Below are 27773 nucleotides of genomic sequence, written 5' to 3'. Positions count from 1 at the left end.
GTATGATAAAGAACTTTTTAAAAGAAACCATTCAACGTTAAATCGTCGATTAAATGCATCCGAGATTTAAATGAATTAGATTTGCGCACCGCTCAATTCGTCTCCGAGAAGTTACGCTAACGGAAGTATCGTATTTATAAAATGATTATCACGCTAATTACGTTGGCGCAACGAGGCGTTAACTTGAATTGCGATGACGACAGAGATAACATCACTTAACAGGCAAGCGCATCTTCTCCAAAGCGTGCTACTCATTTCTCAAGAATGCAAGGATAATTTCGACGTTGTAATTATTTAAAAATAAATTAGTCGTCACAGCCTGTGAAGAAATACTGTTTCATGAGATGCGTAAGATGCGGAGGAAATAATTCATCGAGGGTAACCTCCCATCAAAATTCAAATCCCTTAAAAAATAGGTCAATTTTAGGATTTTATTTAAAAATAAAGGAAACATCATAACGGTAACAAAGTTGCCAGGCTGTATTTGTACGTCATTGAAGATGACGACAATTTTTTTTTTGCATATTTTATCTAAGACTACTGTCTGTTGGTAGCTGCGACTACCTGGTGTCCCTGGCGATACAAAAAATGTTCCGCATTTGCGGAATTTATAACGCCTTGTAGAATTATCTGAAGTCAACAAACCAAGAAAATTCTTAAAGTTTATAAGATTGTTCATGGAATAATCTATGGGCACAGCAAAATATTGTAATACCATGTTTTGGCAGACGTTTGAACTTTGATCCACAAACTTTGAAAAAAAGGGCAATGTTACGTACGAAAATGTTTATAGAAAGAAGAAGATTGGTGGAAAAGTTATGATCGTAGGTGATTCCATGAACAATCTTATAAACTTTAAGAATTTTCTTGGTTTGTTGACTTCAGATAATTCTATAAGGCGTTATAAATTCCGCAGAAGTGGAACATTTTTTGTGTCACCAGGAATACCAGGACAGTCACAGCCACCAACAGACAGCAGTATTGGATCTTCAATGATGTACAAATACAGCCTAAATAGTTTTGTAACACTATGACGTTTACTGTTTTTTTTTTTTTTTTTTTTTAAATAAAATCATATGTGCAACGATACAAGTTCATACACAATATAAATGATACGGGTTCGGATAATAAAAGCTCAGCAACATGTTTGGTAAACCAGGTACTAGGATAAATTCTACTGGGATAAGTTCTACTGTATCTACATAGTTCATCTAACAAGGGAACTTCGGAAACCTGAATTCCGATCTTTTTTAAAACTTCGCAGGATTGTAGAGGACCACAATGAAAATGTCAGACAAATTTTTTTGCTACTTTTTAAAATGGTTCTCCAAGGTGAAAACACCCATTAAAGTTAAAGGTGAATGTGTATTTTCCTGTTTCCCTGTATGTTTAGAAAACTGTAGTATCTAGATATAAAAAGAAATTATTAGAATGAAAATTGAATAGATTTTTATGCTATATTAAACTGCAATCAAAGTGTTTAAAATTTGTAGTAGGGAACAGTTTTTCATTTAAATTACAAGTTTTAAACAATTTGATTACATAATTTTATACAGCATAAAATCCATAAATTTGGCATTATACCAATTTTTTTTATATCTACTAGAGTTTTCAAAATATAGGTACAGGAAAATAGGAAAAGACACATTGACCTTTAGAGGCTTTACCTTTGGACGTTCTCACCCTAAGAAACCAAAAAGTAGCAGAAAAAAAATTGTTCTATACCTCTATTGAGGTCCCCTAAAAACCTGCAAATTTAAAAAAAAAGAATCTTTGGGTTACCGTAGTTCCCTTGTAAGTATGAACCCGAACGATTATTCATCAATAGGAGGAAATTGCCAGTTATTCATTCTCACAAACTGGACGAAAACTGTTCATAAAATAGCCAATCTCAACAGTTTGTAAAAAGTTTGGGCCCTACAACTACTTGAAAATTGGAGATTGAACATCCTAAGTGTTTTAAAACTATCGCCTACATGGGTATCCGAAATATCATGATCTTGACCTAACCCGAACCTCATGGACACACACTTAATACACACCACTCTATGAAAGTACAATTCGCTATACCTACGACGCTTACGCAAAATTGTAATTTTTAAAAAAAGTTGCGGCAATTGAGCTAGATGAGTTCTTCCTCATTCGCCTTACTCGCTAAACCCCTCCCCACAGATTATCATCTATTAAGAAGCCCGGCCAACTTTCTGGAGGTAAAGCTACTGGTCAACTAATGAATAATAAAATATTACATACATACGATTCACTGAATCCAAAAGCAGAGTGTAGTTTAAATCAGCGATTATGAAAATCCATGTCTAGTGGCAGAAACATACGAATATACTACAGAGTAATAATTTTGAAAGTAACAATTTGGAATAATTATCCTTCACTCGAAAAAGAAACGGATTTTCAGGGATTAATTTCACCCCCTTAGAGTAAATTTGGGCAGCGAATAAAAAATTGTGTAATAGGAGGCAGAAAAAGAAGTGCTCAGGAAAAAGTTACTTCTTTTAATTCTTACGGTTCGCGAGTAATAACACAAAATCGACAAAAAATGAATTTGCAGGGGTCAATTTCGCCCCCTGAGGCCCGGTGCAGACGAGCGGTTTGCGGCAGTATTCCGCCGCGGCACACCACTGTAAAAAACCGAAAAAATCGATTTTTCCTTTTCACATTTTCTGGAAGACGTATGTTTCAAGAATGCTCTCTCCAAATTTTATGCAGAAATTCGCAAAATTGGCGGAGATATAGTATTTTCCGTGAAGCGGTGTTAAGCGCGCGAGTGAGTCGCAGTGGCTCCTTCCCCTCTTCGCCTGCTCCTAGAGCCGTAGGAGAACGGCCCCCACCACACCTGCTTCGTTCAGAAGAATTTCTCTTCCGGGCGCCGCACTCTCTCGCTGCCGGGTCTCGTGCAACGCCTGGAGAAAAATAGGTGGGGAAGCCAGCTGACCGGGGGCCTGGCTCGTGCGGCTCTCGGAGTGGGAAAGTTGGACATCCCTGGTCTACAGAGAAAACTATACGTCCAATTGACATAGGCATTTATTGTACGAAAAACCCGTGGCTATTACGTGACGATCAGTTTTTTTCAATTAACTACCTGCTTCTATTTTTTTATCAACATTTCCCCAATTTTGTACCCCGATAACATGATTTCTTCTTTCAGTGGTCCGCCATTTTGTAATTTTTTGCGATTTTGACTTTTTTTTATCGTCACGTAATAGACGTAGGCTTCTAGTTTCTAAAAATTTCTGTCTTCTTGAATTCGGATTAACCATATGGCCTGGGCGCTGTCAACGCGACAAGCACGATTTTGCTGCAGCGCATATTTTGACGAAGAGTATACAGGAAACGGGTTTGTGAATTTGATTGGAAAATAAATTTTCTTACCCTTCGATATGTACATTATTAACTGTACTAAGCAATACATTGTTTTACTTGCGTTGTTTGGTTGAAATAAATTCCCGAAAACACCCTTACATTTTGAACCGTTACCGTGGTCCGCCCCCTTAGAAGAACAGTGAAGTTTTCTTCCGATATTCTAATAAAATTTCTGAATTTGCCGGTTTCTTTTTCAATCAACATGTCATTGAGTAAAAAGGTGTTGTGTACGTTAATTCATCGCCTCCTGTTTAAATATGTAGAACTGTAATGGCCTTTGCGTTTGCACTGTTTTATTCTTCTTCAATAAATGGTACCAAACAACGAAATTTGTACGAGCCTCAGCTTGTCTCGTGCGGGAGGCAGAGTACGAAAAGGAACATCTGAATTTTTCCTCGCTGGCGTTCGGGTTGAAGTCTGCACGCGGCCTAACAGACCGCAGACAAGCGTCACAATTCTAATTCGACGGCCCATAAAAGCCCCACCGATATTGCACTAGCAGCGTAGGTTAGGGTATTTGCTAAACCACCAATTCTACGTAATCTCTTGCAACTTCGCTCTTCGTGTACCTACTAATCCCAGTTCAACGGACACACGTCCGCCTCGTATTTCCCTGACCAAATAAACGCGGCTGCACAAAGCGAGCGCAGAAATATTAAAACGTCCTTCGCCCTTTAGGAAGCGTAATGAAAGCGCACGCGAGTGCCGAAACGAGAGAGAGAGAAATTACGAACAATACAGCAGCTATCCATTTAATTATCACAACCTGAAAAGTATTAATATAAAATACAACCGTTCAAATAAATCTATTTCGATGTTGCAGATGCTACAAATTTACCTATGTTTAAAATATCCCTACACCGAACGTATAGAATAAAACTTAAGCCGGGAATCCACGGGGAAATTAAGCTAAGCTATGCTATGCCATGCGATGCTATGTTTTAGCTTAGCTTTTGGTGGAAACGGTTCCATAAGAATGTATCGAAGCTATTTTCTTTTGAAAACGTATCATGGCATAGCATAGCATCGCGTAGCATCGCATAGCATAGCTTACAAGGGGACCTTCAGGTTTGGCAATTTCAGAAGATGTTGATATTTAATGCACGTCAAGGTCTTCACTCGGACATTAATTCCCCAAATCCGCCATTTTCAGCCAAATCCGAGAAGATCGACTTTGAAAAATTCTGAGTTCCCTTGGGCTTGAGGGGCACGCGTCTACGATGCACCCGCATTTAGGTGAAATTCAAAGTGAATTTTCTCGAAAACGAAGCCTTTACCGCAATTTCGTCACTCCTGATTTTCGTCTGATTTTTGCCTGTATAATCACCCCCTAGAGCATTGACCATAGGTAAAGGAACACCCTGTATATAAGGGAACTCAGCATTTTTCAAAGTCGATTTTCTCGAATTTGGTTGGAAAGCGCGTCTTACTGCTTTGGGAAATTAATGTCCCAGCGAAGACCTTCGCGTACACTAAGTATGAACATTTTCTGAAATTGTCAAACCTGAAGGTCCCCTTGTTAGCTTCCCGTGGTTTCCCGGCTTTACTCTGCCTCGGCGTGAGAACACGCCACTGCCAGAGAACGAGTGGAAGAACTCGTGCGTAAATGCACCATTGCCCGCTAAACTGTCAGCGTCTGCAAATTCGTGACAACGGTACGTGTACAATGAAATCTCGTTGCCCACGACCAAATGTTCGTTTCTCTCTTCGGACACGTATCGCGAGATACGCAATATCGTGTCCGAAGTTCCTGCAATCTGACAAAAACTAATGACTCGCTGAAGCGAGAATCGTTAATTTTCCAGGCGTTTTACAAACACGTCTCTATTATACTTGGGCGTGTTACAGAGGGTAGCGTTAGTTAAAAATTTTCTCATCGCGGATCACGAAAGGTCAAGAAAACGTATTATTCTGCGTTGGCTGGTGCACCGACGATATGCAATTTTGTGATAAATCGCGTGTATGAAAGGCAGTCATTGTGTCTTTCGCCGTTCATCTCCGCGGCGTGGCCGGTGACAGAACAAAGAACTAAAAGGGGGCTCGAGAAGCACCGAGCGCACATTGTGAAAGAAGACTGCAACCAATTTTTACGACAATCGACGATATCATTACTACAATACCTTCTACAACATCCATGAAAATCATGAAATCCTTTGTAGATTTTTACATCTTCCCTCGGTTAGATAATAATGTTAAGTTATACCAGATGTCTGCTTGAAACAGATCACACTAACTAATCATAGGTTGCCAGGAAAAAGTTTATTCCAAGATTATATGTTTCGAATTTTTCAAGGTACTTATTTCTTTCTGTTACACGCTATAGTTGACACGTATACATTCCACTGAGCTAGAGCCCCAAAATAAAATCGTCTCGTTAAAAATCCTTTTCTTTATTCAACTCACTCACGATATTGCGAAAGTTACCGAATGTCACTAATGGAATAGACTAATAGAGTATTTATTTATGCGTAGAATGCCGCTGGGGAAACCGAAATCATTATACGAAACACGTTCCACAAGGTCACAAAGAATCGACAGTAGCTATTCGAGGCCTACGTGTACAGAGTTTCTAAAAATCAGAAAAATGAGATGTCTGAGTAGTTCGCGGAAAAAGAAACTTACTACAGGGCAAGAAACAATGTACGACCTTACCTAGATCATTTTAATTTTAACTTAAGTAGTTTAATACGAGATCCATTTCTCGCGAAATTCTATTATACTTTCTTCGAATTTGACTTTCCTAAACTTCTACGTATTCCATGCTCACAACTGTAGCACTTCCGCAGATAACTTATACAACTATGCTAAATGAAAAAAAGTTCAGTGACACTTAACTTTATAATATGCGTACGATTACTGTGCAATTACAAAACCAGTAAAGGACTAATTTATGGAGAACGTAGAAATTGCGCAAACATTTGCATTGTCAAATTTCAAAGATCAATTTCACGTCTTATTAGATTTACCTGTACAGTGCCAGATGTACGTGAAGATTTTAAGAAATCAACAAAGTAATGAGCCCCGGAATTAAGGAGTAAACCAGGGATTGAAAAAGTTCTGTAATTTTCGTTTTTAAAAAATATTCTGTTAGAACTTATATGTTTGGTTTGAGAAAATATCTGTTCCTGTGGAATTTTTATTGAAAGAAATGTTAGGCTTAGGAACTTCTTTAAAAAGTGGTCTCATGGAACAGATATATTAGTACCTGTATAATAAATGTTCCTTGGAAACAAGTTATATTGGAACATTTATTAAAAAAGGTTGCATAAGATAAAGAAAAGTACTAAACTCTTAGGTATTAGTTTATTTAATAAAAGCTATGGAAATCATAACATAAGTAATTAATAGTTTCATAAGAAGCATTGAACAAAAAAGAGAACTTGTCAAGACTAATACCTAAATAACATTTTTTTATAATTCACAACGAACGAAAATACATAAAAATTCTATAATATCTGCGTAGAAATTATCTACGTTGGTAAATATTACAAATGAATAACACATTCAGAATATCAACTTAACTGTAATAATTATTTATGATCGTTGTAGTACTTCGCTGGAATAGTATTCAGTATTTCTTACAACGATTGAGAATTTTTTAATATTAATGAACAAAATATCTGTCCCTGTTATAGAATTTTTTTATATTTTTATATTTTATAAGTTCCGTTTCAACTAAAACTTTTATTTTCAAGAACTTTTACTTTATCGGTTCTCATGGGCACTTATAATGCGAGATATTTTCAAAAAAGTTCCATGTTTTAAATAAAACCTACTGAGAAGTTCCAGAACTCTTTCGAGCCCTGGCTTAAACAACTCTGTACATATTTATGAACCTATGAATTAACTAAGCAGCATGTGCCATGTATTTTTAATGTTTAAACAGTTACTGATTCTGAACGTAGAAGCGAGAATGTGTGTTTCAGTAAATCAGTGTTTAAAGTTAGTTGCTTGTACGTACGTGATTGCGTATTGATATAAGCGTAACGTTACGGGCATGTGCTTCCATGTGAAACAAGAAAGTTACGCAGTAGCTATGTAGCCTTCGACCTTGGTAGTGACTGACATTCATTCAACTACCTGACACTGGCAATCCTTGTAGCACCATTGTACTTGTCAGACGAGGCACAGCTCACAATTGTCTCTAAACTCACGTGAACCGTTTCAATCTAAATCGGATGGCGTACGCGAAACTATATTCTACAAGCATTAACTAATTACAATGCGCAATGAAAGAGAACTAGCACGTAGGGGGTAAGTAGGGCAAAACCGGGTAGGCGGGTCAGAACGGGTATCATTGTTTTTCTAATACAAGAGCTACGATATCCACCCAACGTAAGTACAGTGTTACATTCGGGTGGACCTCACGACGGTATGAGATCAATCAAAAATTGGAAAATTTCGAGTTGAAAAGTTCCAGCGGTATGAGAACCAATCAAAAATTGGAAAATTTCGAGTTGAAAAGTTCCAGTGTTGCGTTGGTGAATTGCATTTTTTATACCACTTGGATTTAAAGAATCTATTACGGTAAGTACTGCACTGTATTCTGTAGTCTTTACGCAGTATTTTTACGTTTTACCCGGTTCTTTATCGCATGTTGAAGTGTAAATATTTAACGTTTAGTAAATTACCCCATTTCGGGGAAAAACCGGGTGTCTGATTGTGGGGCAAACTCGAGTACCCATACATTCTAAGTACGGCGTGAATGACTTATAGGAGCAGATTTCTAATCTTTAAAAAATCCAATAGTAATCTTGATTACAGGTATGTATAGGTCACGTGTGGGCTCATGAGATTCGCACAAATGTTGAGGAGGGCGACGAGACCTTTATTTGTGATTTTTGTGCACCAGATAAATTATAATAAATTTATGTACAAATTATTATTTGTTAAAATATCTTTCCTTATGGTTTCTAAAATAATAATAATAATAATAATAATAATAATAATAATAATAATAATAATAATAATAATAATAATAATAATAATAATAATAATAATAATAATAATAATAATAATAATAATAATAATAATAAAGGTTTTATAATTATATCATATTTTATGCGTTTTTTAATAGGTACCCGATATTACCCACACCTGTAGGGTAAAACTAGGTACTTGCACACTTCCGAGAAATCTTGTCTTTCTGTGAGCCAAATAATTTTTTCAAAAAAGGACTCTCATTTTCTGACTCTGCAAGGTCTAATTAAGATTTCTAGCGGTGTTCAAAATTTATTTTGCCGTCTGACTTTTTGCTAGTAGGAAAACATATTTGGCACCCAGTTTTGCCCCAATTTCCCTTACAGTTATTCCCCTTAATACTAATATTACTATTAATACTAATTCTATATAGGGAAACTTTTCAAACAATGAGATTGATTATTTTACGTTGCCCTAAGGTAATTGACTCGATATACACCATGGAAGAATATAATCGCTCGAAGACAAGTATTTTTTTACCAAACAAAACTTAACATGTAATATCTATAGATTGTCGAGAATATCGGTCTTTTTAATACTCAAATTAGATTAACTCTTCAGAACTGCAAGAATTTTTAAAGTAAGAGTATATTTCAATATATATCCAGTTCGTTATCCCTTTTATGGACCTTAATTTCGTGATTGCATTTTTCATAATAATCTTAACAAGTGACTCCGTCCGATTCACAATTCGGAAAAATTTATAGAAATCTATGTATTACAGTAAACGAAGATCCAGTGAAACAATAAACAGCGACATGAAGCGATTGAATAAAATGTGCATATCTGATTCTATATGAACGTATGCCGTGCGAAATTGATAGATTCCCCGAATAAGCAAGTAGGATACAAATCCATCGTGGTAATGAAAATACGCGTGTGAAAGCTAGAGCACGTAATGGTGTCGTTTTAACGCGAAACACTATTTAATGCAATGACGCGTAACCTGTGTAACGTGTGACAGTTTTGTGAATGAATATTACGAAATATCAGTTGCAAAACAGTAGCAAAAGCTCCACTTTCAAGCGTACCCATTTCTCGCTTCAATTTCCTGCAAGTCACTTTCAACTACATTTGCAGCAAAACTGCTCTAAAATGCTCAAAACAATTGGCCGATCATTTTTTATTCACAATGATGTGTATTTTTTATAATTTGAATTCATTGTGTGGAAACGCGGCCGTTTTATTATTCAGAACGATCGAATCACGTGATCGTAGTGCCCATCAATTACTAATTTGGATAAGCGAAGTTTTACTGTACAGCGATAACCCGATCGAAAAATTTAAAAAAGCTTAAAACCGACTTCGAAAATATAAAAATACACCAAAAAGTAATAAATAATTTCTTTCCTCATTTAATCTACGATTCTCAATATTTTTATGTCTGCGCCTCATCGTTTGCACTGTGCGAATCTGGCGTCGACTTAAAAATATCGAGAGTCGTAGATTAAATAAGGAAAAAACTTATTTCTTACTTTTTGTTGCTTTTTTATTTTTCTTTTGTAATCGGTTTTAAATTTTATCATATGTTTTTATTTTTTACTTTGGACTTATTTAAGTTATGTAACTACATTTATTTACAAAAATATGGGGGTCGACCTACAAAAAGAAGCTGCTCGTAATAATAATAATGTAGTCGGTTAATGACTCAGATTTCTTCTTTCTGGTGTAACTTCAAAACTACTGTAGCGATTCTAATAATTCTTTCTCCATAGCCTAAGTTGATTAAAGCTAAACTAAATGCAATAAGATTCACGAAAATCGGTCCTGTAATTGCGGAGGCATTCGCGGGCAAACATAATCTATGCAAACACTTCAAACTGAGAATCTCTTTCTTTTTGAAGTCGGTTAAAAATGACTGTACAGGTCAAGTTTACCGTGCATATACACATTCATAATTAATTATTTAAACGTAGACATCTATTATATCTATTCCACGGATATAAGTGTATACACTATACAGTATACATATCGCTGGCTTGTTGGTAAAACTAACTAAATGAAAATTTCTTAAGTTCCGGTAAATGCAAATTTAAAGTTCAATCTATCAGAATAAATCAGGTAATAATTGAATGCTATTTCAAAATACATCAGTTTTTCCCCACACGGATTTTCATTAATCGGTTGTTGTAAAAAACATAGAAAGTAATTGCTTCAATTAATCCTTAAAGATTTACGGATGGAACGATGAACTTGCCCAGTTTTACTAACAACCCAACGAAATGTCCATTACAGTAAACTCTCGCTACAGGCTCATCTCCACTATGCGTTAAGCGTTCGCCGCCGGCCTCGAGCGCGAGCCCATAGCGAGAACTTACTGTAAAGTAAATGACCCCCTCTCTACTCAGATGTAAGAATTTTTAACCAAGAAAATCGGCTCCCGAAACGCAAATCGGGTCCCATAATTTCGGGTACCCGCACACCCCTAACCACTGCACATGGTTGTATAATACATATTTCAAACGTCTTCCCCGTTCCATCCCTTGCTGTGATAAATATACAAACATTTATCAGTCCTGCTCAACTATTTCTGGCAGATACTAAATCCTGCAAACGTGGCTGCGTTTAATTAAAACCTGCCGAAAATCAAGGACGCAAAAAAGAAACTCCGAACACGCAACTAATGTACATCGAATTTGGAAAGAAACTTTACAAACGTATGGATTAGTTGTAATTAAGCCTGATCGATTTCGCACACGTTAATCGCCCCGGCTGCTAGGTCGTTCGTTTTATGACGGGTAGGTTAAGTACATTGAACGAGATAAGCCTTGACCGATTAAAGCTTCTTAAAGTTCTTAACCCCTTTACCAATTGTCGACTCTTAATCAGCATAAAAAAGTCCAAACTGTCAAGTGCGTTAAAAAGACACCAATGCTTCTAATAATTCACAAACATCCGCAAGCCTTAAGGGCAATTGAGCACCGGAAAATGTTTCAAAAGATTGATTTTTTGAGCATGTTTAAATCTCAATCTTTTCTGAATCCACCAACGTATAGGACTAGTGAGTTTATAATGTTTAAGGTAATTGTTGCCGCTTTCGATCGTTAGTGTATGACTGTATTGTAAGAACAGAATTACATATTTGTAAAGCGCCAAGCGACAAGGCGTTCGCCGTGGAGCGTCTGGCCGAAAACAGAGACACATCTGCGTTTTATTAACCTTCCCCGATTCCCTTACAGTACGTACTCCCTACATACTTTCCCCACGAAAATAATGAAATATTACTGGGTCAACTGCAAGAATTAGTATACGTAGTATGTATACCTTCCAAGTGTAACCAATGAAATGGCAGCGAACGTGTGAGGAATGTTTCATCTTTAGCGTGCTTTCCAAAGTGGTACATGTAAAAAAATCTGTCAAATTAGAGGTTTCAAATTTACTACAGTACCTTACATCAAATGATAAACTGCGATGTGCGTAGAACTAAAGTATATTCTAGATTAAAAAATCTTATAATTCAAAGAGATTTTCTGTGATCGTAAGATTTAATACGAAGCACACAATCTTTTAGTTTTTCGTATTAAAAAAAAAATTATGCTGATAGGAAACGCTTATAATAATAAGGAAAATACGAAATGAACAGAAATGGGGTAAATGAGAAATTCACCTTAAGTGAAACACGCAGTTAATTCTTGGAATTTCTTTAAGGGGTCGAAAAATCCGTCACTTTTCGGTGTTGGTTTTTATAATGAAATACACACTTAACGCTTTCGAATTTCGGGGGGTATATTGTACCACTCTTGAGATACAAGAAAAAATCTTTGTTGTTTGTTTATTTTACTTGTTTACTTAAATATTTCGCAGTGAAGTTGGCGTTTTCAGAATTGCTGGCGGTTGAAATTCCGGACGACTGGATCATCGGAAATAAAAGAACCAAATATATTTTTAATTCGCAGGAGTATGGGTATCTCGCTAACCACGAATATCTTAAGATTTTTTAATATTTTCCCACATTTTATAACTATTGAACAGAACAGAAATGCCCCTTTCGGTACTTTCAACACTTGATCGACTGCCACTTTAATAATTTTGGTCCAAAACAGTTTTTTCGTGGAAAGCGAGATAACCATACTGCTGCGAATTAGAAATATGTCTGGTTCTTTTATTTCCGACGATCCAGTCGTCCGGAATTTCAACCGCCAGCAATTCTGAAGCCGTCAACTTCACTGCGAAATATTTATGTAAACAAATGCGATAAACAAGCAACAAAGATTTTTTCTTGTATGTCAAGAGCGGTGCAATATACCCCCGGAAATTCGAAAACGGTTAAGGGTTTATTTCATTATAAAAAGCATCACCAGGAGAAGTGGCCGACTTTTCGGCCGAGAGAGTAGAATGTCCCCTGAAGGAAACAATAAACATTATTATGTAAACAGATCTTTTCAATACTTTGCGTATAAAAATATGCATATAGGTAGTAAAATAATGCAAGTATGCGAAATAGTCGCAAGATATTTTGATCGCATGAACAAAATGTTCATTCGCGTTCATCATAAATTCAATCGTCCTCGCGGTCCCAACAGGATCCCAACGGTATTGGATAAAGTCTGACATTTTTCCGGAGATTAAATTTAGTGACTAACCGATACGTACATCTACTACCTGTCACAAAGTACAAACAGTATGTCAGAGCATGACAGTAAATCGTAAATACGATGCAGCAGATACAATATCGACAGAATCTATTGAATGCTACACGTTTGACACAGTAAAGCAATTTCCCAAATATTCAAAGTCTGATGTCCTTTTCGTAACATTTTTTTGTGCGCGAAATCATGAGAACCGAGATTTATGCCTATAAGTAACTATACAGAATGTACTCGACAAGACACCACACCACTTTAATGTAACTTTATTGATAAATTAATAAATTTTAAAAATCCTACCTTCTTCGTGAGAAAATCAAGACTGTCTCAATTTTTGTAAAGCGAAAAGTGAACCTTCCTTTTTACGTTATTGTGAATGACATCAAAGCAAATGTAAGGGCCATCGGATGAACACCATTTCTATTTGTATAGGACTGAAAAACGCAATCCCTATATAAAATGCAACGAAAAATTCTGCTGTTTCGAGTAAATTGCAGCTGCTATCGAAATGATTGTTGCGTAAGATACAGGTAATTAGTTTGTTCTGTTTAATGCATATCTGGTCTACATATTCACAAAGTTTCAGAATTTTTGGAATTTCCGAGTTCGGGACGTTCCCTTGTCAGTTACGATTAATTCAAGGAACTCCATTGCGGAGGGATGTAGCTAAGGTTACTGCGAACCTGCCCGTACTGACTCAACGAACACAGTTCTTTAGTGTTCAAAGGATGAGTGATCCTTTCGCATTCCTTGTTTGTGCGATACGTGTTGTACACGATCAATGTACCCGTGCCACGCTTCAGTGCGCCACATATGGCGCACCGACATGTTTTCGGAGTAAAAACACGCATGGGACTAGTGGATACTGAACGTACACGTTGAATAAGTCTCGCGGCGCGTCGTCTGGCCACCATACTATGTTGCCAAATGAAAAAAAAACAGCAATTAAATTTTTCTAAATTCCAATGTAATCAAAATCAAATTTCAAAATGATCAATATCACACGGTCGTGATTGCTTCGCGTTTAAACGTTAAAAGACTGTCTAAGAAGCATACCTTCGCTTGTAAATCCTCCGTTCAATCAACTCGCGTTTATACGCACAGTGTAATACAGATTTCCAGTTGGAACCCCGCCCGTCCCGAAGCATTTTTATATTTTCGAGCGCAACGTGTGAGCAGGGCCGATAGACTTACCCTAGAGATGCGTAGGGGTTGATGCAGGTCGTGTCCGCCGTGCATACGGAATCCCCAAGGGGAGCCGCCGAATAGGGTGACTTCTCTCGCACTCATCTCGGCTCGTTTCACCACCTTTCAGTAGCCACTCACCCGCGGTTCAGATCGTACACGAGACACCAGTTATCCGCTGGCACAGACGCCACGCCGTCTCGTCCTCCCCCGTCGCAAACCAATCAACGAGGTCGCGGTTCGCGCTCCGCGACGCAAAATCGCTGATCACGCTTATGGAACTGACGCGTACGCGCGAACGAGCGCATCTTCCGAGAGCCGTTCCCCAATGTTCGCAGGCATAAATGATCACTGTCGACGCGACAATCCGGAGGGTGCACGTTACTCAACAGCCCTACGTATTTATCGTCCGTTCAACTGATAAGGAGAGATCGCCAGTCTGTTAACCACCTGGCCTCCGTCGAACCTCGGCCGACTGAATTAACGCTGTTCAGCGAGCGAGCGGCATTAACGACACGCGTGACGGTAACCTTCTACGATCAATGAATAATGTTAACGAGGATGGCGGAACGAAAGACGACAGCCACCAACGACAGGACACGATTGCCAGCGGCGAGCAAAAACGCGACGCGCACCAGTCGATGGTTCGGAGTACACTGACGGCGCATTCCCCCTCCCCCGCAATCGTCTGCGCGCCACCCTCGCTTGCCATTCTGTCAAACTCACGGCACCCGCCTACCGGGAACACGCGTGCCCTCCCCACTCTTCTGCAAACGCCGCATCAACGTTTCCTAAACTTACGGTTCGGGTTCGTTTCGGGTAAACCACTTGTGGCTGATGGTTCATGTACGATGTCCATTCACATCCCTTAGTTCAACGCCTGCAAAATATAGTCAGCTATAAAGTTATTGACCCCAACATTCTTTGGGTTTGACTGCCCGTTCAGGTTCCTTCGTGTAGTTGCATAACCGCCTGACGCTTTAGATAAGTTCATGATTAGGGTAATTAAAAGTGTAAGTGTGCCCGCATATTACTAGAGATGGAGTATAGGGGCGGCATTCACAGTCGCTTATTAAGCTTTTAAGATCGCCGGGTTCAGATCACAGGAGCATTACGCATCCTCTATTAATCTAGTAGTACTAATGCTTAAGGCGATCTTAAGAATAATTAAAGACTGTGAATACCGCCCTAGGTGCACCAAGCAATAGTGTGGTTTGCACACTGCGTTCCATATTAGAGCGTACTCGTTTCGCGCAGGGATACACTGTTGATTGGTAGTAAACCGGCAGGGAAAGCGCTACGACCAATCGCGAAAGTGCTACGACCAATCGCGTGTCAGATCCGGGGGAGCTGCGCAGATCGGTCGCAAATCGGTAGGGGCGCTGGTACGCTCTTATATGGAACGCAGTGTAGGCAAAGTTAAGAGGTGGCCTGGACGTGCTTAGGTTATCAGATTCCGTTTGGACATGCGCGTTGGAGACCTCATTTACTGTTCCTTATACCTGAGGCTTCATATGGCATAGTCTGATGATTTTTAACCAACCTCAAAAAGGAGGAGATTATAAATTCGACCCCGTAGGTATTTTTTTTCTTTTGTGTTTGTCTCCGCGTAACTCCTCAGCGGAAAAACATTCAAGGTTCAAACTATTCGATATATCCGGACTGCTCCGTGACCAGCTTAAAAAAAAAAAAAATTTGAACGTTATACAGGTAGGAATTAAAAACTGTTAACTTAAATAGTTGCGAACATTTAAGAGTTTCTTTTACAATGCAAAGTTATCTATTGTTAGAGTATTAATTTCCATAATCAAATAAAAAGTAATATTTGAAAAAATTCGTACGACGATCATATAAATATTGTACATTAAAAATAAGGTACATTAACTGTACAATTTCGTAGAATCATATCGTTGTTCGATATTTCTGTGATATTTCAGATATTTCGAATATACCTCTGTTCGGTATAATTAAGTTGTTTCTTCAATAACATCATTCATATTCTAGCAAAATTACATTTTTATGGGGACAAAAATACATTTTATAACGTACATATTACTTTAAGTTTCAATAATAACCACTACCAATATCGTTATTAATACGGGGGATACTAACAGATTCTTGCAGCTTGTGCTCCAAGGTTTGAGTGAATTATATTTATGCAAAATTGATGGATCAAATTACAGGTGCAGAGTTTACAAAAATCAGAAACTTAGAGTATCACTAAATTTAATATTTACCACATAGGAAGAAAGGTATTCGTAAATATATATATATATATTTCAATTAAAGGTACAAATAAAATATACATTGTATTCTTAACACATATATTGTTCTGTCTTATTACATTATTTTCTTTTGTTCGAAGCCCACACCCGAGTTTTTGATCACGTTACATACTTTATTTTCACAATCAGCAAAATATTTTTTTTATAAACATTAATACACGGGTATTCATACATTTAACATTTTAAATGTGGATACACGAAAATAATACAGTAGGCACATTGCGGTAAACAACGACTCAAATTGAATACTGATGTGGTGTTAACATCTTTTATTTGTGACCTTCAACATATGGGACTGACAAAATGTGAATAATACTTTCAATAATAAATCAATATCGAAGTCCTATCGCTAGTACAAATTAAAGTCTTCAATGTTTATTTTAATAAAAACAAAATTATTCATGTATAAAATTATATAATTAAACAGAAAATGGTTAAGAAATATGTCAAAATTACGCAACAAGTTGAGTTATTGGATATCAATTTCAGGAAAAATAAAATTTACAAGCTACAGTAAAAAAAACAAACACTGTTTGTAGCTTCAATGAGACATGGAACAGAAATCGTATACATATGTATAGCGCGGTACACAGGGTACCTACACGATGGGCGTATGGTACAACCGGCGATAGGGTGATTCGTTGTATCACCCATTTTCACCCACTCTTAAATATACATATGTAACTATGTATAAATGCGACATGGCATCCTATTATTACTACTTAATTCAAAGTAGGAAGAACATAGTTAAAATCTAATAAAGCAATAATACTTAATTTCGTGCTTTTTATAAAAGTATAAAAACAATACGAACCATTCAGTTTATTTTCTTATAAAATACTATCTAATATAAAACTGTTATTTTTGTGCTTTTAAAATTTCCTGCACGTACAAAATTTCCGTTTGTAGCAGTGATCCTGATTGGCGTAAATAGTATTCTTACTACGATTATAGTAATCTATTATTAATTAAATTAGTGCCGTAATCTGAACATTACTTCTTACTCTTCGTTGCCAGCCATCCAAGAATTATATGCTTTTTCCAAGAAGATATATGATGGTGACTTTTCATCCGTGATCTTCGCCTTTTTATCCTTGCTCTTCGACTTTTTATCCTTGCTCTTCGACGTTTTATCCTTGCTCTTCGACGTTTTATCCTTGCTCTTCGACTTTTCACCCTCGCTCTGCGACTTTTTATTCATACTTATATTTTCAGTGAGATTTTCATTACTTATGGCATGAATCGTATCAAGTATCAGACTTGGATTGCTTTTCACAAATTGCGTAACTTTCATTAACGATGTAGTCTTTTCTTTTTGCGATTGATTGTACAAGGTACGTTTGATACGTAAGTGAGCATTTGATGTTTTGCTTTCGAATGCTATAATGCTGTTCACAGTGGTCCATTGGATTTTGTCTATGAACTCGTTAGTACCATTTCTAAAAGCAGATTCTAGAATTTGATTCCGATTCGGGTCTTGCTTCGGGCAACGGTAATAATGTTTCTCGTCCTGTCGTTCGGTTTCCATATAACCAGTCACGACAAAGCTTAGAAGGTCTTGGGTGGCGTGAATTTTATGAATAGCGGCACTATTGGGCACGGAACAAAGACCAACATAGATGGAATTAGCATTAGAAGCATCAGCGCTGAGCTCTACCTGTGCACACTTAATTGTCTGGCCTAAGGCTGCGTGATACGTTAACGCGTATATGCGCAAGGGAAATTGCCAGAATTTCACTTCGGTCTTCACATTCGGCATCAACCACTTACGATAGGCCGGTAGAAGCTGATAATAATTTAGCTTACAACGTATTATCTTTGTAACAGTACCTCCATTCACGGAACGAACAACAAGAGTTTCCAACTTCTTATCTTCATTATAGAACATTTCTTCCAGTTTAACTATCTTGTGTGCGCCACTTTTGGTAATATATACATATTTACAACCCTTTGTTAAGAGCAAACCGGGAAAAAATTTGTGATCGTGACGAAGCGTATGAACAGCATTCAAGTTATTTTTCTCCTCATACATAAACGGTTCTATGACGTAGTGTGTTCCGTTTAATGTCAGATGATCTATGAAACGATACAAACGTTCTGTAATATCATGATGGTATTGGGACAAATAAAGAGTATCAAAACGCTCCTCCGTGAAATATTTCGACTGAAAAAGGCAATAGAGCAAGTAGCGAAGCTCGAAATGAAACTGAACGTCTCCTTCCGGGTGGCGGCTTTGTAGCATTTCACAGAAACGTGACAATTTGCTTTCGAAATTATCGTCATTCGATCGCATATTTTTAGATAATTTCGTTATGGTCAGGTCACTAAGTATCTGAATGATATAATAATTGCTTCGACTATGCAGTCGGCACTTTGAAATCGCACCCTGTTGCATTTTACTTCCAGCGAAAATTAAACTTATATGTTTCTTCAGCGATACTAAATACAATAGAAGTAACATAGATGGTGAAGCAACAGTATATGTGTCCAAAATTATAGTGTCTATATCATTGAAGGATTGACTGTATTTAAGCGAATATTTCATTAAGTCATAAAGTAGATCAATAACATTCAGATTGACCACCTTAAACATTTTAATTGCGTGATGATATGGTAAATCAAAGTGGTGCATACAGTAGGATATATAAGTATATCCTTGGATTCCATTCTCTTGAAGCTCACTTGCTTGATCCCTTCTAAAAACAATACAATCTGTTGAGTCACCATACTTTGTTGCCAGACAGGACAAGATATTGGTTTTGCCAGTTCCAGTTGGGGCATCAAGCATGATAACTGTGCCCTTCTCATTTTTAAGCCACTGTTGTATATCATAGTACACTTCTCTTTGATCGTGATTTAGATTTTCAACTGTAGCATTGGTCCAAATAATGTCATCATCACAATACAGAACATGTTTGAGTAGCGCCAATTGAGAACCATGAAAGAAAAGTTGTTGTTAAGATATTTCATAATATTGTCTGATTTAGTATAATTATTGAATGAAGAGATTTCTTTACCTTTCATCATGGTGTATTCTATTTCCTTGGACTATGTACCTCTCCACATAGAATTACTCAGACAATTAACAGTGTCTATACTCTTCAGGCTTCAGCTTGAATGGCTGCAATTATACTATAGGTTAGTCATCAAGTTCTATTCGTATTAACAGTTACTTATACGTGAACGAAACATAAATAAATAAACCTAACATCGTATGGGGTTCTGTGTCCCCAGCGCAACTGCTATCTGTTACATATCTGTATACATCCCGATCTCAACTGCGTTATGCACAGCCCGTACGCATAGTTTATAAAAATGTGGGACTTCGATAACTACATATACATATTCGTAACGAATAAGAGAAAGCAAATTCGTTCCCGCTCGACCAATTGGGGGGCGTACAGTAATTTCCTTCTTTAAATGTGGGTGTCTCCAAGTCCACACTTATTAATAAATATTTTAAGTCACGGTCGAATGTGAGCACCGTCTCGCAATTGAGTTTTACAACATCCAAAATGCAATGTTCCACTCAACGGGCCGTCTGTACTGCACGAGAGTCAGAACAGAAAGAACGATGTATAAGAATCGCGAAAATCTACGAGGCTCAGTTTGATGAAGCCTTTACAACAGTGGGGAGCGAGAATATGTGGCGTGTTGCTTGCCTTTGCAGAATTTGCAACGCGACTCCTGTATCGCGCGGCAAAGTCTGTAGCAAAAATATAGTTTAAAATCATAATTGATATAATTTTTTTAATTTAAGATCGTCCAGTACAATCGGTCCTTTGAGCGCTACCAGTGGGTGATAGAACGACGAATTTTACTAATTCCTCCGAAAATAATAGAGGAAGTAGTGCAAAATGTAGGGGCTAGGGTCTAAATATGGGCTAGTTGAAGTATTGGCTCACAGTGGGTGTTTCACTCTATCGGAAAATGTGTAGAAGTACGACTGAGAAACAAATGGAGCTGTGGGAAACAGATAATGGCTTGCATTTGTTTGGTTAACGTGTTGTGTTGCAAAACGTCTTAAAAGAACAAAGGAATGAATCTTAACAAATTTTACAGGTATGTTTGTATTACTTTTTTTTAACAATAATCTGTTGAACTAAGATTTAATTTGCTCTGAGCACTAAATTGTTGACATTGTAAGCTTATTTTAGCATAATTTTTTTATAATAAATAGCATCGCGTAGTAACGGCTTTCACCGCTCTAAGCGTCCACGAGCAAATGGTCTAAATACGAGCTACAAAGCTGAAGACGATTTCAGCGACGTTGAAATTCAGCAGAGGTGGCACCCAGGTGACGAGGATGCGAGTTGCATGTTTTGTGAAGGACTTCTCTCTGAAGACACAGAGAGAGAACTTTTGGTGAAGTGATTTCAGTATTACATGTGAGCACACAATGCCTGAGCAGGTGTTGAAAAAGAACATATGCATCTATGACTACTGTAAATAGACCATCAGCATCTAAGTTTATTTTTATTAGCATTTTGGACATTTTGTAAAAAAAAAATTGAAAAAATCTGAAAATATGCAGTTTTAACTGTTCGTTTAGAGTTCAGATTATAGTAGCCCATATTTAAACCACTTCCTCTGTGCATTATACTGAAAGGTTATCGAGGGCCTCATGACCATTTTACGCATTCTGCTGTATGTCATAGGCGTCCGCAACTGGAGGCAAGGGGGTGGAGGCGGTCGCCTCAAATTTCAGTTTTAAATTATGAATTAAATTGGCGCTACAAAATGGATTCCAACAAGCCACCAATCGTCGCCTGTCAACTTGACCGTTTTTCAAAGCTACAACCCCCTCCCCCCGGAAAAAGTTTGCGGACGCCCTTGCTGTATGATTACAAGTACAATTATTTATTATATTTCGGCGTGAAGTCATACTGACCCAAACATTACGTTAATTCATTTTTAAAAAGTGACAAAAAATGGGGGCTGAGAAATTCTTTTGACATAGAAATTACTAAGTAATATGTATAGAATACAATACATGACATTATTATCATTATGTGTCTCTATTGTATCATATACAGGGTCATCCGTTAAAACTGCAACCCACGCGCACGCGAACAGGTGAAATGGCAACAGCGCCTCACGGACGCATTCCACTACAACCATGCACCGGCCCCGCGATCGGAGAGCTGCCAGCGACCGCTGGACAGCCGTGATACCCGAACTTCGGGGATTTTAGGATGGTCTCTTTCAAATTAACGTCGCAAAGTGCTATTGCGAATTTCCCGACCCAGGTAATCAAGGCGCGCCCTCCGCTTTTATGACCGGTTTACTACTCGCACCCCAGATTACTGTAATAAGGTTTGAAAACAATGTCGACTGGTCTCGTACCCGTTTGAATTTCAAAAATTTTAGCTACGACAGGGTTGACCGCGGCGCTATACCCCTGAACGGAGATTTTTCGCCACCTGCGTGTAAAAGCCACAATAAAGGCGCATCATTCCAAAAAATGACATTAACGGAAGCCGGCATAGGCGTGGCGTTGAGTAGCTAAAAGGTTAAAACATTCAGACACAAAAATTCTAGAAAAAAATTCAAACATCGCTGTAACCAAGGATACGTCTCATTAGTTACCCCTTACGTCCGATCTATGCATGCATTGCATTAAGGTTAAAATTATAAAAAAGAAAACCAGGACAATAGATTCTGAGGTCTACAGAAATAACACATAATTGAATAAAAATTTAATGTCTCAATTTATGAAAGTAATGATACAGAAAAATTAAGTAAACGTAAAATATTTTAAACTATCCATCATTAAGAGGGAATAATTTTTCCTCATTTTTCAGCGCAAATTGCATTCCGGTATCTTTTGTAGTTCAAAAGTTGTACGAAAAAGGCCCCAAATTCTTTGAGACGTTAATTTGAAAGAAATCATTCTAAAACTTTCGAAGCTTAGGCATCACTGCGGTCCAGCGGTCGCTGACAGCTCTCCGAACGCCGGGCCGGTGGATGGTTGTAGTGGAATGCGTCCGTTTTAACGGATAACCCTGTATATCTTTCCTACATTTATCGGCTAGCTTGGACTTCCACCGGTTCTGATGCTACATGGCGCGAATATATCATCAGCGCCGGTGACGGGGAATCCTTGAGCCTCATTCTGTCATTTCTCGAGTCTGTCTCAGTACACGATTCATAAATTCATTACGATGTCAACGTACGGTGCTTATTAGCGTTCAATCGCACCAGACCACCTTGCACGAATGTCTACTGGAGGCAAGTATACCCGCAAAAATTTCCTTCTTGCCGATTCCAGGACGAAAGTTCGTTGAAACGGTTTGTTTACTACATCGCGTATACGTGCACGCTTTATCTAGCTTGTGTGAACGTACGCACACACTTCAAGGCCCAGTAGACGATCTTTAAATTACTGTACTAACATAAACAACTGTCAATCGCAGACCGCGGATTTCGAATGACTTACGTAACTTAACGCGTGATGAATTCTAACTTCTACCACGAGTAGCATTACAATCTGTTTCCAGACTTTACCGGTAGGGTAGAGTGGGCCTAAAAGTCCGACGGGTAAAAACTCCCGAATGCAAAATCTCCATTCGTAAACAATCGATTGAATATTGCAGCATAACTATGTTGATGGCAAGAGTAATGGGGAGGACTGCAGAGTCGCCAATCGTTTTTGGTATACTCTAGATTGTTATTACTAAATTATACATTGGTTTATATGAAAAACGGGACTTTCAGCCCCACCCTACCCTACCGTCGCGTGTGACACTAAAATGGTAATGGAGTCTTATTGTTAGGACCCTACAAACCCGGGACAGAGAAATGCATTGGATATTATAGTTGGTCTACCCTACACCTCGTATGTACTTATACTAATTTCCATTAGATACAGGGCCCGATCTAACTCATTCAACGCTCTGCGCAAAAATGATTTTTGCCGCCCTGTATTTTTAACCCCTCGTGGTCACACGGGATGCACCTAAAGAGCAATTTTCTAATTCAAATGCCGCGCCGAAAAGACTTCATTAACGGGATTTGTTGCGAAAAAAGTGGTCTTTTTTCAACTACAAATTTCATCATATCAAAATTTGCATTTCTAGAAAAAGACTATTAGAGCATGATTGTACGAGTATGACGAATGCTAAATTATCACACAAAAGTTAAAAGATTCACAAATACGAAAATGGTAACACAAAAATGACGCGGGGATGCAGTGAACCCCATGCGACCAATTTGTGATTATAAGGAGGTGTGACCACGAAGGGTTAATTATAAATAATTATTTTAAAATATAATTTTTGACAGTGAGTGAAACATTTTGTAGATATGTCGTTGAATAACAAAAGCCTTTTGATTCATAAAATATTTAGTAATTATATATATGGGCGATTTAAAAACAATTTTTAAGTTTGATATTAAATTCAAACATCTATTACCTACTTTTTTCGCTTATTCGAAAAGTTTTATTTTAGCCCAGTTCCAGGAATCCAATCGTCTTGGAATTTTGCGGGCGTGCATAGTTATGATGAATACAAATTTAAAAAAAAAAACACCCTCATGCGTGTGAAAAAATCATTAGGTCCATGGAAAAAATTGCATCCCCTACAATAAAAACATATAACCACCAATTTAACCGACTTGAAATCAGCATCTCGCCCACTTCTCGAAAACGACAAAAAGTCGCTGCATTGTCTAGTATATAGTAGCATCACGAATTCCGTAAGTACACAATTTATCGAAAAATGATTCGTCGCGTACAAATATTTCAATTCTTCAAGTTTCTTTAGTTGCGAAACTCAAGCACTAAAAAGTAAATAATAAAAAAATATATAAAAAAAAAATTAAGTTAAACGATTTTATTCAATTTCATCGAAAATACACTAAAAACTAGAAAAATAAGTCTTTTCTTGTAGTATAATTACGATGGTGATGTCACTTCAAATGAAATCGTGGAACAGGTTGTTTCATAACAAGATACGAATCAATGTAATACAGAGTCAAGCATCGAAATAAGCGATGACGAAAAGCGAAGCCAAATTTTGCCGCCCTGGGCAGTTGAGCTGCATGCGCCCTCCGAGATCGGGCCCTGATTATATACACTTTATCATTTATGTTTCATACACTGCTGTTGCAATAACTAATAATCAGTGATAAATCACATGATAACACACATTTCTGGAATGTACAGTATCATTTTGATGGTCTTGATTACTAAGTTTCAGTACCTTATACATATATAACATAAAGCAGCGATTCTTAACCTTCTTCTTTACCATGGATCCCCACTTAAATATCCTTTATTGTCACAAACCCCGAAGACTTAAAACCCTAAAGTACATCAAATATGTATTTGAAGCTGCTCATCAACGACCTTCAAATTTGGAGAGAAGGAAGAAATAAATAAATACACGTACTCCTATTATAATATTTTTATTGGAATGCTTCCATACGAATTTAAAGTAATAATAGTACCTATATACATCGCGGCTCCTTAGGGGTCCGTGGACCACAGGTTAAGAACCGCTGACATAGAGAATGTACCTACCAAATAAATCATTACTTAATATGTGTAATACTGTTATTTTAGTGACTAACAATGTACTAAAGATTACTAACAAGGATACTGCAAAAATATATACGCTTCAGTTGATTACGATTATTGAAATAAAAAATGGATTTGTTTAAAATAGATAATATTAATGATAAGGCAAGTATCGCTATTGCTGAAATAATATTAATAATTTTGAGTAGAGAATTATGAATAAAGATACTCTCGTAAAAATATTATGTTTTTTGTTGATATCATTCCAGATACAGTAATGCTCGGTTAAATGTGAATGAATTTAGACCTAACATTCAAATTATCGCGAATACGATAACGTTTTGATTCAAAGAATCAGCCTCGTAACAGATGGAGAAGGAAAGAGAACAGATACAGCAGGAGTGAATGAGATAGACGTACTAGGTACGTCGAACAACCACGGCCAAGGCCCAATACTTCGAACGAGTGCTGCTCACGTTGCAATGTATCGTGCAACGATAAAAATTTAACTTTTCGTAATTGTCGTGCTACCATTCCTATCTTTACGAAAATAATGCGAATTGATTGGTGAGGTTCTCCCAATGAAAATAAGGTCAAATAAGACATAAAGCAGACTATTTTGGGGATCGTGTACGTCGATAGTGTACATTCCTATTTAAAAATAGCCCAATTCACATACTTTTCCGTGTCAACATATATTTTGCTCGGCTCGAAGTGACGAAGGTGAAACCAGTTGCACAAAAAATGGTGGTTCTTAGGTATGTATGGTTCGTTCAAATTTAACCGAGCATCACTGTGCCACTGGTTTTTGAGCGCCCCTTACGTTTTCCGAGCCGTGAGTACGATAAATACATTGTGTTTCTTACCACTGACATTCATGAAGTAGTAAACATGAAAATATGTCTGCAATATCAACGAAAAAATTTTAGAAACTGTATTCATATGTCGAATCCTATACCTCCCTTATGATGTAATACAGCAAATTTTACCATCAAAATGAATTTTGATCAGTTAGTTAAAAATAAAATTAGGAAAGCAGTCAATTTTTGTTGCCCAAAAATGTACGCGGTGCTTACACATTTTCGATGCTAACGAGGACGTCAACAACTAAGGGATTAACTATCTCAAATCAACTAAAAGTGAAAATAAAAGTCTTGCATAGCAAAAATAACATGACAAGAAATATTGAGAATTTGCAGAAACATTTTTAAATAATTAAACAAAAGTGATTTTTTTACATTAAAATATTTTGTGTTAGAATTTCTATCCAATAATTATATCGGGAGGTTCTTTTTTCTCCATTGTATTAAGAAGTTTAATTACGAAGTTTAATGATAATAAAGAAATCAGAATTGCAAACTGTACCGTATATGTCGGAGAACAATCGAAGATAATATACTCGGCGAATCAAAATGATACCAGAATTCTAATTACTATTACCAATAATGGTAACATGAAACTACTGCTTAAAAAGATATTAATTAACCACGGTATACAAAGGCACATGTATCGATGCGTACGCGGTCACGTCAGATCCGTGCACATTTCACACTGCGACTAAATCGTCGATGAGTAGGTAGAAGAACACTGGCCGGCCGCTGGCGTTGCATTGCGTTTATACGGACATATTGTATGTCAAGCACTTCTCGCGAATATTTTTTTCAAAATGCGAAGACAGGTTCAAACAAGTCAACGTAGAACTGCCCGTGAATCAAATTGCACTGCAGATGATGAAATACAGAACAGAGATATTACCACAACGCGATTGTGTGCTGGAAACTCCCAACTCTTCCTTCACAGGTTAGAATAGCAATGCATGAATGTGAACGCAATACAGTACGGGACTTCCCCGGTTGACAACTATGAGTTTTATCACACACAGTTGTTACAAATCTCTAGAATTTCTTTTACAAACGTAGCTGGACTCCAGTATTGAACAGAAAGTACACATTACACCGGTGTGGAAAACTTATATAAGTTAATACATAAACTAAATAACGATAAACTGAAGTAGATGAACAAATTCGAAAACTAATGAAAATTCGAACTAATTGTGGATAAATTTTATGCTGAGAAACTTACATTTTGTTCTATATGTCACGTCTAAGTCCATTTACTTGCACTAACTTTGCGTGTAAATCAAAACAAACGTCTGATTCGAAGGAACGAATTGCGTAGTCGATTCCGTATGCGTGCGTCGTGAAGTTGAACCATAGAATGCATGGTGATAAAGTCGTCTGACGAGAAGATATGTACGATGAATCAGCTTTAAACCACCCCACGTGGTACATACAGCTTTTGTGCTTCGACAAATCAGGCATCAGCATTTATCTCTGCGCGCCAAATAATTCGTTAATTCGGTGTGACATAAAATATGTCTGCTCCGCCCACTATTTGAAACCAGCGTAACTGTAACGTAAATATGTAAGTACTTACTCTCCTCTGAAGTTACTTATGTTTACAAATATTTCTCGCTTTCTCCTTTCGCAAACACAGTGCCACTCTTGCTTGCAACAACTACGCCATCTAGACCTACATCCGAAAACCATGTGTCATCCCTACCTTATGTACCTTACGTTATCGTAGGCCGAGTTTTCTTGAAGCTTGGTGTATCCTACCCCTTCTACTATCTCCAGCTAGCCTTTCAAACCCCAAGCCAGTTTTCGCACTTTTCACCAACGCTCAGAATCTGTCAGGAAGTGAGTCTTGTCACTGATTCGCTGTAAAGTTCAGAACGTTGTATTAATAAACTTCTTATTTGAAACGAACTATGCTGGTGTCAGTTGTTTCGAACTTCCTTGCGTCCATTATGCAACTATGGGCAACGCGTGAGGACGA

General features: G+C 37.4%; 2 protein-coding genes across 4 annotated transcripts in view; both read right to left on the bottom strand.

The window, feature by feature from the left end:
- Positions 1-14794, bottom strand: part of Cap (Cbl-associated protein) — a 181733-nt gene extending 166939 nt beyond the window's left edge. The window contains exon 1 of the mRNA XM_076807232.1: positions 14139-14794. Coding sequence (XP_076663347.1) covers positions 14139-14234 — 96 coding nt within the window. The 5' untranslated portion in view covers positions 14235-14794. The remainder of the gene's footprint in view (positions 1-14138) is intronic.
- A 1596-nt stretch (positions 14795-16390) lies between these two features.
- LOC143378632 (uncharacterized) lies at positions 16391-27411 on the bottom strand. 3 transcript variants are annotated; one of them, XM_076830498.1, is made up of 3 exons: positions 27372-27411; positions 19432-19535; positions 16391-19282 (listed from the first exon to the last, which is right to left on the bottom strand). In XM_076830498.1, exons 2-3 carry the CDS (start codon positions 19439-19441, stop codon positions 17415-17417), a joined length of 1878 nt encoding a protein of 625 aa, XP_076686613.1. In that variant the 5' UTR covers positions 19442-19535; positions 27372-27411; the 3' UTR covers positions 16391-17414. The 3 variants fall into 3 exon arrangements, with proteins under 3 accessions (XP_076686613.1, XP_076686610.1, XP_076686611.1); XM_076830495.1 differs by lacking the exon at positions 27372-27411 and adding an exon at positions 27018-27268; XM_076830496.1 differs by lacking the exon at positions 27372-27411 and adding an exon at positions 26301-26450.
- Positions 27412-27773: the final 362 nt, after the last annotated feature.

The sequence above is a fragment of the Andrena cerasifolii genome, chromosome 2 (assembly GCF_050908995.1).
Source record: "Andrena cerasifolii isolate SP2316 chromosome 2, iyAndCera1_principal, whole genome shotgun sequence".
Lineage (NCBI taxonomy): Eukaryota > Metazoa > Arthropoda > Insecta > Hymenoptera > Andrenidae > Andrena > Andrena cerasifolii.
Note: the sequence above shows the minus strand (reverse complement) of the source record. Positions and strands in the feature narration are given on the sequence as shown.